Source organism: Aquarana catesbeiana, linkage group LG08 (assembly GCF_042186555.1).
Source record: "Aquarana catesbeiana isolate 2022-GZ linkage group LG08, ASM4218655v1, whole genome shotgun sequence".
Taxonomy (NCBI): domain Eukaryota; kingdom Metazoa; phylum Chordata; class Amphibia; order Anura; family Ranidae; genus Aquarana; species Aquarana catesbeiana.
In genome coordinates this window covers 296,390,133-296,405,635 of record NC_133331.1, presented here as the reverse complement: position 1 = coordinate 296,405,635, position 15,503 = coordinate 296,390,133, and the positions used below count along the sequence as shown (strand labels likewise).

Sequence of the window (15,503 nt, the reverse complement as noted above, 5' to 3'; positions counted from 1 at the left end):
TTCCTGTGTGGAATCCCGGGAATACAGAGGACGGGGACATCTCTCTGGTGGGTTCCTGGTATTAGGTGGCTCCATCATATCCTTGTGTCCGTCTGAAAACTCCTCCATCACTCCATACTCCTCATCCTCCTCTTTATACTCTTCTTTTACAACAATATTATCCTTGGGGTTTTCATTCTGAAAGATATAATAAAACATTCATTGTAACAAACATGCTTGTGTATAAATCATAACTACCAATAATTGTTCCTCATCTACCTGATGATGGTGAGGGATGGTGTGACCTTCCTGTGTGGAATCCCGGGAATACAGAGGACGGGGACATCTCTCTGGTGGGTTTCTGGAGCTGGATGTCTCCACCATGGTGTCCTGGTACAGATCTTTGTGTATTTCCTCCATCACCCCATCCTCATCATCCTCCTCTTTTATCTCTTCTTTAACCTCAACTTTAGGATCTCTCAGGTTTCCACTCTGAATATATAATAAAAATGACATGAATGGTAACAATGCAGATATTGTACAAATCCTAATGATACTATCAGTGATTGTTCCTCATCTACCTGATGATGGTGAGGGATGGTGTGATCTTCCTGTGTGGAATCCCGGGAATACAGAGGACGGGGACATCTCTCTGGTGGGTTCCCATTACTGGATCCATCTGTAGGAAACACACACACTGACTGAATACATTGTTTCTATGTGTTTATCAGATGATGGGGGATCTAGGTGGACCCTTCGTACTGCTCTCTCCTTTACAATAAAGTCTCCTCTTACCCGGTGATGTGAGGGGCGGCTGATTGTCCATCATGACGTCCTTGTAGAGATCCTTGTGTCCTTCTAAATACTCCCACTCCTCCATGGAGAAATAGACAGTGACATCCTGACACCTTATAGGAACCTGACACACACAATGATACAGTCACCATCCAGACACATCCCTTGTGTTGAACCTTCACAGATATCAGGAATAGTCATTTTCCCTCTTCTACATAAAGCTTTTAAAATATAAACATTTGCATTATAAATCCACCCCCCATATCCAATATTATCGTATGATCCGTTAGTATAGACTGATGAGGTGAGAAGGTGATTGGTGGGAAAGGTGACACATCTCCAAAATGAAGAGAATGTTCCGGCCCCGTAAGTGGGGGGAATGTTCTGCCCCTGAAGGGGTTAATCTGGGTTTCCACACTATATATGTGTGTATCATCATCTGCTGGAGATAAAAGACGTCACTGTGACTATGGAGGAAGAGGACGGAACATGACGGGGAGGGTTACTGGGTGTAAATAGAAAATAAGATCTTATTACCTTCTCTACTGCCACATCCAGCAATGTCTCCTCTCTATTTCCTCCTGGGTCACGGCTCTGTCTTTTTTATATCTGACATCACTTCCTGGCATTACCTGACATCACTTCCTGTCTTCCATAGAGACTTGCTGTCTCTATGGTATAAGCGAGATCCCCACCTTGTGGAGATCAGAGGAACTGCAGTCCAGAGAAACGTCTTGTAGTGTGAACACGGCCTTGTGCTGTGTGTGTATGTACTGTATATCCTTATAGATGGGTCATCTCCACTCCCACCAAGGGGGAGAGAGATATATTACTGCCTAGTCCAGCCTTTCTCAGCCAGGGTTCCTCCAAAGGTTTCTAGGGGTTCCTTGAGCAATGAACAATTTCTGTCTCTTAGTGACAACTGACATCAATGATCTGTAATGGGGGCAGTTTTCCCACTGATGATGATATACTGTAAGGGGGTCCCCTTCTCCCATTGGTCACCAATTTAAGGGGCAACTACACTGACCAGTGAAACTGTATAAGGGGGTCCTTCTCCCATTGGTCACCAATGTAAGGGACCACTACACTGACCACTGATATAAGGAGCTCTTCTCCCATTGGTCACCAATGTAACGGAACACTACACTGACCACTGATATAAGGAGCTCTTCTCCCATTGGTCACCAATGTAACGGACCACTACAATGACCTCTGATATAAGGAGCTCTTCTCCCATTGGTCACCAATGTAACGGACCACTACACTGACCTCTGATATAAGGAGCTCTTCTCCCATTGCTCACCAATGTAACGGACCACTACAATGACCTCTGATATAAGGGGTTCTTCTCCCATTGGTCACCAATGTAATGGACCACTACACTGACCTCTGATATAAGGAGCTCTTCTCCCATTGGTCACCAATGTAAGGGACCACTATAATGACCTCTGATATAAGGGGTCCTTCTCCCATTGGTCACCAATGTAAGGGACCACTACACTGATATAAGGGGGTCCTTCTCCCATTGGTCACCAATGTAAGGGGACCACTACACTGACCTCTGATATAAGGGATCCTTCTCCCATTGGTCACCAATATAAGGGACCACTACACTGACCACTGATATAAGGGGGTCCTTCTCCCATTCACCAATGTAAGGGACCACTACACTGACCACAAGGAATTACTCCAAGTTCTAATGAAACTAAGATGTTATTCGGCTGAGATGAAAGTATTCCAACCACTGATAAATGACAGCTTGATGCTCAGTCTAGTTCTGAAAGAGTAGGGATGAGGCGACAGTTCCATTCAAACTTTGGCTGTGTCGCCCCCCCCCCCCCCTGTGTTCGGCAGGAGCCATGCATCAAACATAAAGGCGATATTCCTACCGCTTCTATATAGGACAGCTTCCCACTTTCACTGCTTCCTAATGAAGCAGCAGTTGGATCTTCTGACATCACTGGGGATCCCTAGTATTGAAGCAAAGGGGTGGGGATTGCAGTAATATCACAGCCCAGATTTGGCCCTATTTGGACCATATTGTGACAATTATCCACACCCCTTCCTTTTTATCGTGTAGCGCTACCCCCAACGCAGGAGTCCCTGCTGAATGAAGGTATCTCCCACCCTGCACAGCCAGGCACACAGAATTTTCCACAGCACTCTGGAGTCAAGAAACAGTCCTTGCAGCTTTGTTTTTGTATTTTATTAGGGGTGCTGAACTTGGATAGGGTTTAGGGTATCATGGGATGCCCACTTGATCAAAGTAGTAGAACTCTTCAGGGACACAACTATATACAGTCTGTATATACATTTATTCTTCTACCTCCAGCACAATCTTTCTTGTAGAACTACAACTCCCAGGACCAGCTGGCACTGTATGAATGGTCAGACAAGAGCACAATCAGACCAATAGCAAATGACCTTTACAGGCAGGGACCGCGGGCCCCTTTGGTAGTTACATACATAGTATTACATAGTAGGTGAGGTTGAAAAAAGACACAAGTCCAACCTATGTGTTTGATTATATGTCAGTATTACATTGTATATCCCTGTATGTTGCGGTTATTCAGGTGCTTATTTAATATTTTCTTGAAACTATCGATGCTCCCCGCTGAGACCACCGCCTGTGGAAGGGAATTCCACATCCTTGCCGCTCTTACAGTAAAGAACCCTCTACATAGTATAAGGTTAAACCTCTTTTCTTCTGATTTTAATGAGTGGCCACCAGTCTTGTTAAACTCCCTTCCGTGAAAAAGTTTTATCCCTATTGTGGGGTCACCAGTACAGTATTTATATATTGAAATCATATCCCCTCTCAAGCGTCTCTTCTCCAGAGAGAATAAGTTCAGTGCTCACAACCTTTCCTCATAACTAAGATCCTCCAGACCCTTTATTAGCTTTGTTGCCCTTCTTTGTACTCGCTCCATTTCCAGTACATCCTTCCTGAGGACTGGTACCCAGAACTGGACAGCATACTCCAGGTGCGGCCGGACCAGAGTCTTGTAGAGCGGGAGAATTATCGTTTTATCTCTGGAGTTGATCCCCTTTTTAATGCCAATATTCTGTTTGCTTTGTTAGCAGAAGCTTGGCATTGCTGAGCCTATCATCTACTAGATGTCCTTTTCCATCCTAGATTCCCCCAGAGGTTCTCCCCCCAGTCTATAGATTGCATTCAGATTTTTGCCAACCAAATGCATTATTTTACATTTTTCTACATTGAACCTCATTTGCCATGTAGTTGCCCCTCCCCCACTCATTTGTTCAGATCTTCTTGCAAGGTTTCCACATCCTGCAGAGAAGTTATTGTCCTGCTTAGCTTAGTATCGTCTGCAAATACAGAGATTGAACTGTTTATCCCATCCTCCAGATCGTTTATGAACAAATTAAATAGGATTGGTCCCAGCACAGAACCCTGGGGAACCCCACTACCCACCCCTGACCATTCCGAGTACTCCCCATTTATCACCACCCTCTGAACTCGCCCTTGTAGCCAGTTTTCAATCCATGTACTCACCCTATGGTCCATGCCAACGGACCTTATTTTGTACAGTAAACATTTATGGGGAACTGTGTCAAATGCTTTTTGTAAAATCCAGATACACCACGTCTACGGGCCTTCCTTTATCTAGATGGCAACCCTCCTCATAGAAGGTTAATAGATTGGTTTGGCAAGAACAATTCTTCATGAATCCATGCTGATTACTGCTAATGATACCGTTCTCATTACTAAAATCCTGTATATAGTCCCTTATCATCCCCTCCAAGAGTTTACATACTATTGATGTTAGGCTAACTGGTCTGTAATTCCCAGGGATGTATTTTGGGCCCTTTTTAAATATTGGTGCTACATTGGCTTTTCTCCAATCAGCTGATACCATTCCATTCAGTAGACTGTCAGTAAATATTAGGAACAATGGTCTGGCAATTACTTGAATGAGTTCCCTAAGTACCTCGGGTGCAAGCCTTCTGGTCCCGGTGACTTATTAATGTTAAGTTTCCCAAGTCTATTTCTAATTCTGGCCTCTGTTAACCATGGAGGTGCTCAGTCCTCTCAAACTGTATCACTCACCAGCCCTCCCAGCTGTCTTCCTCCATGGAGATTTGCCCAGCAGTGTTCTCCTGCTGTCCTCTCCTTGTTCCCATTCCTCCAGTCAGGACACCTCTGTGTCTTGTGAAGAGGGGTCCCTTCTGCGCCCAGGCTCAAGGTCACCCCACCCCAGACTAGAGGGCACCCTCACTGGCCACCGACAGCCTAACACTCCATCTCCAGCTGCCACCTGAACTTCACTGCCCCAGCTGGGCTGACCCAGAGTATTTGAGGGGGCCAGCCCCCTGCCAGCCCATCTGTTGGTGATTGGTCAGGGCCCTCATGAATACTCCAGGCAGCTCCCCCTCTTAACCTCCACTCCCATACTTCTAGAATCATGTTTCTAGAAGTAGAGGAAGGTCTCAGGGATGCTGCCTCCCTGAGTCACTCGCCCGACCCAGATAAAACAACAGAGGCTTGGCTTTTATTTACCTACTCTAACAAAAAATCTACTTTTAGCACACTAGAGGGTGCTACAATCATTAATGACAGCTCAGGGTGCTGTCGTCCAGCTAGTGGTATACCATTAGGTACAATGCACTCCATACTCATTCATGTGGGGGGTGGTTTCTGGAGGCCCTTCTATTATTATAAGAGCTTCTAGATTCTCATAAGCCCTCTGCCCACAGCCCCCCCCCCACACAACCACCAGTCAGGGTTTTTGGATAGAGGCCCTTATCCTCATCAACATTGGGACAAGGTGCTTTGCAGGGGGGATCCACCCTGGAGGGGCAACCGTTATGTTGAGGGCATGTGGCCTTGTATGGCTTATGCCTTCCCCTTTCTTGGCCAGCCAAGCTGCATAAAGTATTTAGATTAAGGGTCTGATATGGATTTTCTGGAGGACATCCCACCATACTAGACTCAGTTCGGGATGTATTTTTGGGGGGATACTACACAATTGTAATTTTTTTCCATTGTTTTATTATTAGAAGGAAGCCAGCAATGAAATGTCATTTGCTGGAAGTTTTCAACTCTTTTTTTTCCCTTTGTAAATCTCAGCGCTGCTGCAGCACTTTCTGTACACGATAGAGATGTCCCTTTACAGGCAGGATTAGGACACCCCCCTAGGATTGGGACACCCCCCAGGCATGTTATTTAAAGGAATTGGATATCTTTAGTGTTCCATTTTAAGCATCTGGCAGAGGTGTGCACCCCAAAGCTTAAACACACATGTGCAGTAGGAGCGGTGGATAATAGCAGTAGGGATGAGGTCTGTGTCAGTAGTTTTTTGTTTTATAATTTTATTTTGCTATTATTTATTAAAAAAAAATTTTTTTTTTGAATTTTAGAAGTTTTTTTTATTTTCTCTACAATTTGTTAGGAGCCCCATTGAGGGGCTTTGGTGAAAAAGCAGAGAAAGTGACTGAGGACAGAGATACCCCAATTCCTCCCCCCCCCCGGCACACACTCTGTGCAGGCCTATGGCATCTGGGCATTCAGGGTGAATGAAAAAAATATATTTTTTTGGTACATGCTCCTCAAACCATTGGCCATCCAGTGCTATTTTTTACATTTATTTTCTTTTACACCTCATTGCCCAGTAGCCCCGAAAATGCACATTCTTGATACATTTTCCCATTGATCTCAATAGGGTTCAGCATCCGATCTTCTCTGAAGTTCACTCAACCCTGCTTGAGCTGAACCCAGAGCATTTTTTACTGGCGGCCAGTAAAAGCAATCAAGTAGGCTAAACAGCCACTATGATTGCTTTTACTTTGGAGGGAATCGCCGGATGAAATAAAAGATATCTGGCTGATGCCTGCAGCTGCACCAAATCATCCCGATAGAACCACTTCAACCTAAGGAGGTCATATGACTTCCACTAGACATGTGCACTGCCGAAAAATGTGTTCGTTTTAGTTTAAATTAGTTTTTTGTTTTGTTTTTTTCATTTTTTGAGTCAGTCGTTATGATTGAAAATCGTTATTTCGAATAAATTTGTAACTTCGAAAAATTCGAAATCTTGAAAATCTGAAATAATAACTAACTAATAATAACTAACTATTAAATGACAGGTATTGGAATTTCCTTTCAAATTTGGCCGTTAGTGAATGTAACGAATCAAATTTTTCCAAAGTTATGAATTATCCGCAATAATGAATGCTGCATCTAAACAAATGGAATGTAACCAATTAAAAATAATAATAAAAAAGTTTTTATTATTATTATTTTTATTCATTATTAATTTGTTACTTTCCATTCGTAACTTCGGATAAATTTGTATTCGTTACGTTCACTAACAGCCAAATTTGAAAGGAAATTCCAATACCTATAATTTAATAGTTAAATAATTAATATATTTATTAATAGTTAGTTATTTCAGATTTCGAATTTTCGTTCTTTTGAATTTTCGTTCTTACTTTTGGATTTTCTAATTTTCGGATTTCTGTTAAACAAGTTTTTGTTAATTCTAGTATTCCTGAATCAACGAATTTGTCGTTGAAAAATGAATTCAGAACGCAACAAATTGCACATGTCCACCGAAGGTTAAATGGTTAAGTAAAAAAAAAAAAAAAAAAAAAAAAGTAGCCCACTGGTCCTAAACTGGGACTATACAATGCATTCGGAAAGTATTCACAGCGCTTCACTTTTTCCACATTTTGTTATGTTACAACCTTATTCCAAAATGGATTCAATTCATTATTTCCTCAGAATTCTACAAACATCCTCCATAATGACAATGAAGTTTGTTTGAAATCTTTGCAAATTTATTAAAAATAAAGAGAAAAAAATCCCATGTACATAAATATCACAGGCTCCTCCCATGTACACAAGTATCACAGGCTCCTCCCATTTACACAAGTATCACAGGCTCCTCCCATGTACACAAGTATCACAGGCTCCTCCCATGTACACATGTATCACAGGCTCCTCCCATGTACACAAGTATCACAGGCTCCTCCCATGTACACAAGTATCACAGGCTCCTCCCATGTACACAAGTATCACAGGCTCCTCCCATTTACACAAGTATCACAGGCTCCACCCATTTACACAAGTATCACAGGCTCCTCCCATGTACATTAGTATCACTGACTCCTCCGATGTACAAAAGTGTTTGAGCCTGTGATACTTATGTACGTGGGAGGAGCCTGTGATACTTATGTACGTGGGAGGAGCCTGTGATACTTATGTACGTGGGAGGAGCCTGTGATACTTATGTACGTGGGAGGAGCCTGTGATACTTATGTACATGGGAGGAGCCTGTGATACCTATGTACATGGGAGAAGTCTGTGATACTTATGTACATGGGAGGAGCCTGCGATACTTATGTACATGGGAGGAGCCTGCTAAACTTATGTACATGGGAGGAGCCTGTGATACCTATGTACATGGAATTTTTTTTTGTTTTTTAATAAATTTGCAAAAATTTCAAAACAAATTTCTCTCACGTTGTCATTATTGGAGATCGTTTGTAGAATTTTGAGGAAAATAATACATTTAATCCATTTTGGAATAAGGCTTTAACATAAAATATGGATAAAGTGAAGCGCTGTGAATACTTTCCGGATGCGCTGTAATGTAAGATGTAGTTTCGGGCTGGGCTGTAGGCCGCTCAGATTGATTGTACAGTTTATCTGGTCTTTCACTAAGCTCAATTATGTTGTACATTTCTCACTGTCGCCAGTAGGTGTCACTGGTACCGCAGGTCAGTATGAAAAGTACAACTAGGTTGAATTATATTTATTTTTCTTCGAGCCAGCCCAGTAGGAGGTTCTTGGCCAGTGGTGCATTCTGGGAAAGATATATATTTGGGCTGGGCCATGTGCTCACTCTCTAGCCCCAGGCCCTCCTGGCCTGGAGATGTGCTGCTGAAGTGAGCTCTGCAAGTAGGACTAGAAGCCTGTCTGGGGTCTACTAATCCTGGAGGTGGTCCTCAGGCTGTCTTGCCCGGCGTGGAAGAAGTCAAGGCAAATAAAGAAGATCCAGGGGAGGACCCTTGCTGGAGAGAGCCAGGATGCAGGCTGGTCTCCCAGAAGGGCCTGGTGACTCGTTTAAAGGACGCACCTACATCTAAAAATGTGCTTACAGTGTTGCCGGGACGGCTTTTAGGTTCTGACACTGTAAAGATGAATCTTGTTCTACAATCTGAAAACCTGCTTGCAATATCGCCGGGTCGGCTTAAAGGTTCTGGGACGGTGAAGCTGTACTTTTTCTGGATCCAAGGAGTCTATAAGTGATCTGCTCCTGGTATCTGAGACCCCCAACCCTCTCTCCTACTACCTCCTTCCAAGTTCTCCATTAAAGCTTTGAAAAGATCAAAAGTGACTGGCGCCCAATTTCTGTTCAAAACTCCCCAATATATTCATGAACTCAGCCCTGGGGTACATGCTAGCTCACCCCCTGCCTCTGGAGGTGACACCCTGCCTTCAGTAGACCCAGGGGGGCGCTACATTGTGATATAGAATTATGGACACTAGATGGAGGCAATGATCATAGAAAAATCACAGAGTTGTATAAAATATGGACAATATTCGTCACGGCTGGGCAAACCTGTGCCACATTCCTTCAACTATTTGTTTACTTATTCATAATAGACCTCTAAGTCTCCATACCACAAAATGTACTCAGCCAATGAAAGGTAATGACTCCATTTTTATTTTAAAAGGCCTAGATGACCGCCTTTTAAGTGGTGGGTTTAACGTGTTTCGTCCTGGAAGACGACTTAAGAAAACAGACCTCTTGCAAGAGTTTACACCACAAAATGTACTCAGCCAATGAGAGGTAATGACTCCATTTTTATTTTTCTCCTGCTATCAATGGCCAACACGGTACAACACTTCATCCATGTCTTTGGTGATCTCTGATCTCCTTATCACCTGTTTCTAACATGATGAAGATCAGCCATGGAGTATATCTGAGGTGTATATCAGGGTGTGCTTCTTCCCCACATGTCCAGCAACATTCATATACAAGACATTTCCCGCACTCACTAATACACCTCGAGGGTTGTGTGGGACCCCTGATGTACAGGAAGACAGGACTTCAGTGAGGAACATTTCCCTCACTCAGGACAGGAATATGGCTTCTCCCGTGTGAGATCTCTGATGTATGGAAAGATTGGACTTCCGTGTAAAACATTTTCCGCACTCAGGACAGGAATATGGCTTCTTCGCCATGTGAGAGCTCTGATGCATGACAAGATATGATTTTCGTACAAAACATCTCCCGCACTCAGGACAGGAATATGGCTTCTCCCCCGTGTGCAATCCCTGATGTCTGTAAAGAGAGTACTGTTTTGAAAAACATTTTCCGCACTCGGGACATGAATACGGCTTCTCCCCCGTGTGAGACCTCTGATGCATGACAAGTTGTGATTTTCGTACAAAACATTTTCCGCACACAGAACAGGAAAATGGCTTCTCCTCCGTATGAGACCTCTGATGTGTGGCAAGGGCTGATTTTGTTAAGAAACATTTCCCGCATTCAGAACAGGAATGTAGTTTCTCACCCGTGTGAAATCTCTGATGCATAAATAGATAGGACTTTGATGAAAAACATTTCCCGCACTCAGAACAGGAAAATGGCTTCTCCCCCGTGTGGGACCTCTGATGTGAGAGAAGGCCTGATGTGTTTGCAAAACATTTCCCGCATTCAGAACAGGAATACGGTTTTTCACCCGTGTGCAATCTCTGATGAATAAAAAGATAGGACTTCCTTGAAAAACATTTCCCGCACTCAGAACAAGAATACGGCTTTTTTTCTGTGTGAGATTTCTGATGTTGGGAAAGATAGGCTTTCTTTAAAAAACATTTCCCGCACTCAGGACAGGAATGTAGCTTTTTTTCTATGTGAGATCTCTGATGTGTAGAAAGATGGGATTTCTTTAAAAAACCTTTCCCGCACTCAGGACAGGAAAATGGCTTCTCTCCTGTGTGAGAAATTTGATGTGTGACAAATTGTAATTTTTGTACAAAACATTTCCCGCACTCAGAACAAGAATACGGCTTTTTTTCTGTGTGAGATTTTTGATGTAGGGAAAGGTGGGCTTTCTTAAAAAAATATTTCCCGCACTCAGGACAGGAAAGCCGCTTCTCAACTGTGTGAGATCTTTTATGCTCATCAAGATTGAATTTAAAATAGAAACTCTTCCCGCACTCAGCACAGGAAAACCTCTTATCTGTTGAAAGGACGGCACCGTCCCGCACAGTCTGAGGTTCCTCAGGATAAGAGGAATACGATGGTCCGGCACCGTCCCTCACAGTCTGAGGTTCCTCAGGATAAGAGGAATACGATGGTCCGGCACCGTCCCGCACAGTCTGAGGTTCCTCAGGATAAGAGGAATACGATGGTCCGGCACCGTCCCTCACAGTCTGAGGTTCCTCAGGATAAGAGGAATACGATGGTCCGGCACCGTCCCTCACAGTCTGAGGTTCCTCAGGATAAGAGGAATACGATGGTCCGGCACCGTCCCGCACAGTCTGAGGTTCCTCAGGATAAGAGGAATACGATGGTCCGGCACCATCCCGCACAGTCTGAGGTTCCTCAGGATAAGAGGAATACGATGGTCCGGCACCGTCCCGCACAGTCTGAGGTTCCTCAGGATAAGAGGAATACGATGGTCCGGCACCGTCCCGCACAGTCTGAGGTTCCTCAGGATAAGAGGAATACGATGGTCCATCTACACTGTGTGGTGCCGGATGGACATTTGAGGTAGTTGGGTTTTCTCCTGGACTATACTGTGTGATGTCCTCATCTTCTACTTTACAGTCTGGAGACAAAGTGAGACAATCCTCTGAGGTTTTCCTCATCTCCCGTCCATCTACTAAAATAGAAACACAAAGGTTATTACTAGACATGAGCAGATTGGTTCCCCTAAACCAGGACTCCGCCCACATAAGGCAGCTTTGTCTCTGAGGATCTTACAATTCCCTCCTCAAGGTAACTAGTAAATGGTATTTTGGTAAAAAACATCCATCTGTGTACTCAGGAGATGGAGACAGCTATGGTTCAGATAGACGGCAACTATGGAGCTGATCCCACCCAGCATAATCGGTAGACTTGGTTATGGTAGTGTATGAGCTACTAAAAGGAAGATGCTTTATACCAACCAAAACATTTCTGAACATGGTAACAAGGCTGGGCGCTTACTGGGGACTGCTTATTTGGCAAGAACTGACCCCACCCCCCACTTCTATTTCCCGTATTTGCCCATCTACCGGCCATATTAGTGCCGCCCCCGCACAAGATACTGGATGCTTCCATGTCCTTCTACTCCTCTCTTTATACCTCTACTGGGAACTGTGATGACCAATTGTTTGATTATGTACACTATACTCCCAAAATTATTGGGATGCCTGCCTTTGCCTCGCTGCTGTCAATTAAATCCTGTGACATGGGAGAGGGGGGCGGGGCTCACTTCCGAGTCAATGGATGCAGCAGAGGGACTCGAGAGCGAACCCGCACGAGTGCCACCATGGAAAGCAGCTTTGGGGCAACCAATGAAGAGAAGGAGCCTGGAGCGCTGGCGGAGGACCCCAGAAGAAGAGGGCCAACATCCAAGGAGCACCTTCAGGTGTTCTAGGAGCATAAATTACACAGCTAATTTCCTGACAACCTATCACACTTTTGAAGGCTCTGGAGCACCAGGACAATGGAAACACCCACAAAATGCCCATTTTGGAAAGTAAACACCCCGAGGTATATTCTATGAGGCATAATGAATCTTTTGAACATGTCGTTTTTTCCACAGGTTTCCGGAAAATGCGGAAAGAAAATAAAAAAAAGGTTTTTTTTTACTCAAAGTTGTCCATTTATAAGATATTTCTAACATATAGCAAGTCAATAGCAAAAATTACACCCCAAAATACATTATGCTACTCCTCCCGAGTACGGTGATACCACATGTGTGAGACTTTTACATAGCCTGGCCATATACAGGAGGCCCAACATCCAAAGAGCACCTTCAGGCATTCTAGGGACATTGAAATTACACATCTAATTTACTGACAACCTACCCTATTTTTGAAGACCCTGGAGCACCAGGAAAATGGAAATGCACGAAATGACCCCATTTTGGAAAGCAAACACTCAATGTATATTCTATGAGGCATAATGCGTCTTTTGAACATGTCATTTTTTTCCACAAGTTTTCCGAAAATGTGGAAAAAAAAATTAAAATTATAATTTTTTTACTCAAAGTTGTCCATTCATAACACATAGCACTTAAATACCAAAAATACACCCCAAAGTACATTCTGCTACTCCTTCTGAGTATGGCGACACCACATGTGTGAGACTTTTTTTACAGCCTGGTCACATACAGAGGTCCAACATCCAAGGAGCACCGTCAGGTTTTCTAGGGACAAAAATTACACATCTAATTTCCTGACAACCTATCATACTTTTGAAGGCCCTTCATACTTCTTTTTTTTTTTAATTCTTTATTTAAGAAGGACGAACATGCGGAAATACAGAAACAACCCCAATGGTAGGCATAAAGGTAACAATGAACTCCCCCAAAACATAATAAATGATACAGACATCACAGTATTATAAAGGTCTTACATCTGTAGGGAGTAGCACCTATCTACAGAGGACTAGGGAGATTCCGTATCGCCCATGACCAATTTTTCCACGGCACGCACCGTTTGGTGTATAGAAGAAAGAACAAAACTGAACAGACCCCAAGGTCATAGCAACCTTAGAGATGTAATAAAAGAATAGCAAAGAGAAATGATCCCTGCATTCTGAGCGTAACACACTCCTGATCCCTGCATTCTGAGCATAACGCACTCCTGATCCCTGCATTCTGAGGGTAACGCACTCCTGATCCCTGCATTCTGAGGGTAACGCACTCCTGATCGCTGCATTCTGAGGGTAACGCACTCCTGATCCCTGCATTCTGAGGGTAACACACTCCTGATCCCTGCATTCTGAGCATAACGCACTCCTGATCCCTGCATTCTGAGGGTAACGCACTCCTGATCCCTGCATTCTGAGGGTAACGCACTCCTGATCCCTGCATTCTGAGCGTAACGCACCCCTGATCCCTGCATTCTGGGGGTAACTCACACCTGATCCCTGCATTCTGAGCGTAACGCACACCTGATACCTGCACTCAGGGGGTAACGCACACCCGATCCCTGCATTCTGGGGGTAACGTACACCCGATCCCTGCATTCTGAGCATAACGCACTCCTGATCCCTGCATTCAGGGGGTAACGCACACCCGATCCCTGCATTCTGGGGGTAACGCACTCCTGATCCCTGCATTCTGAGCGTAACGCACTCCTGATCCCTGCATTCTGAGCGTAACGCACTCCTGATCCCTGCATTCTAAACATAACGCACTCCTGATCCCTACATTCTGAGCGTAATGCACTCCTGATCCCTGCATGCTGAGGGTAATGCACTCCTGATCCCTGCATGCTGAGGGTAACGCACTCCTGATCCCTGCATGCTGAGCGTAATGCACTCCTGATCCCTGCATGCTGAGGGTAATGCACTCCTGATCCCTGCATGCTGAGGGTAACGCACTCCTGATCCCTGCATGCTGAGCGCAACGCACTCCTGATCCCTGCATGCTGAGCGCAACGCACTCCTGAACCCTGCATTCTCTTCTAATACTTTTTTGTGTCCACTGCGTTTGGGATCTATTTTGGGGTTAACAATGTATCATCGCCCGCAGCAGATCACAAAGGCAGTGCGTTTTGAACACAGTGCAGGAAACACACATGGAACATGCCTTTCTGGCACCATGCTCTGGTGTGAACCGGCCCTAACAACAGAACACTGTGCCCAGTGATCATTGACTTCATCATTGTTGTTCAAGTAGATCTCCATCTCTCTAAGGTTGCCTACCCCTGACATAGACCCTTATCTGGGAATTAAAAAACCCGGAGAAAACCCAAAAACTTTGTTTTCTCCATGGGGAAAAAAAAAATTCTGAAGCCCCTCACATATGTGAGACCCCCCTGTGCTATCATGAATCTCACTACTACAGTAGCAGGGCAAAAGATCAGTCAAAGCGGCAGGCAAAAAAAAAAAAATGTGGTCAACAGTCCAGTGTCATTTCCAGAGCAGGCTAAACCCCTGATTTTAACGCATACTGTTAGACAGAATAATTTGGTTGGTCGCTAGCTGGTTGGTAGGTAGAGCTTGGATTTTTCCTTGGAGTTTTCCTTGGCTGTTTTTTGTCAGTTCCAGAGCAGGCCGAGGTATGGACAGTTTAGGCAGCAGGCAGAGGCATGATCGAATAACAGGACAGGGTCAGTTCTGGAGCAGGCAGAGTTATGGACGGTTAAGGCAGCAGGCAGAGGCTTGGTCGAATAACAGGCCAAGGTCAGTTTCGGAGCAGGCAGAGGTTTGCACAGTTTAGGCTGTAGGCAGTGGCGTGGCCAAATAACAGTCCAGGGTCAGTTCCGGAGCAGGCAGAGGTATAGACAGTTTATGCGTCAGGCAGAAGCATGATCAAATAACAGTCCAGGGTCAGTATCCAGAGCAGGCAGAGGTATAGACGGTTAAGGCAGCAGGCTGAGCTGTGGTCGAATAATAGGCCAGGGTCAGTCCTGGAGCAGGCAGAGGTATATACAGTTTAGGGGGCAGGCAGAGGCATGGTCAATAAACAGTCCAGGGTCAGTTCCGGAGCAGGCAGAGGTATGTACAGTTTAAGCGTCAGGCAGAAGCATG

General features: G+C 44.5%; 3 protein-coding genes across 3 annotated transcripts in view; all 3 read right to left on the bottom strand.

Moving 5' to 3' along the window:
* LOC141104900 (uncharacterized) overlaps positions 1–15,503 on the bottom strand; it is an 83,748-nt gene that overhangs the window by 18,269 nt on the left and 49,976 nt on the right. The window lies entirely within an intron of this gene.
* LOC141105474 (uncharacterized) overlaps positions 1–15,503 on the bottom strand; it is a 73,778-nt gene that overhangs the window by 10,741 nt on the left and 47,534 nt on the right. The gene's annotated exons all lie outside the window — the stretch shown is intronic.
* Positions 9,461–12,337, bottom strand: LOC141104806 (uncharacterized). Its single transcript, XM_073594569.1, has one exon. The coding sequence runs from the start codon at positions 11,708–11,710 to the stop codon at positions 9,881–9,883; it is 1,830 nt and encodes a 609-aa protein (XP_073450670.1). The 5' UTR covers positions 11,711–12,337; the 3' UTR covers positions 9,461–9,880.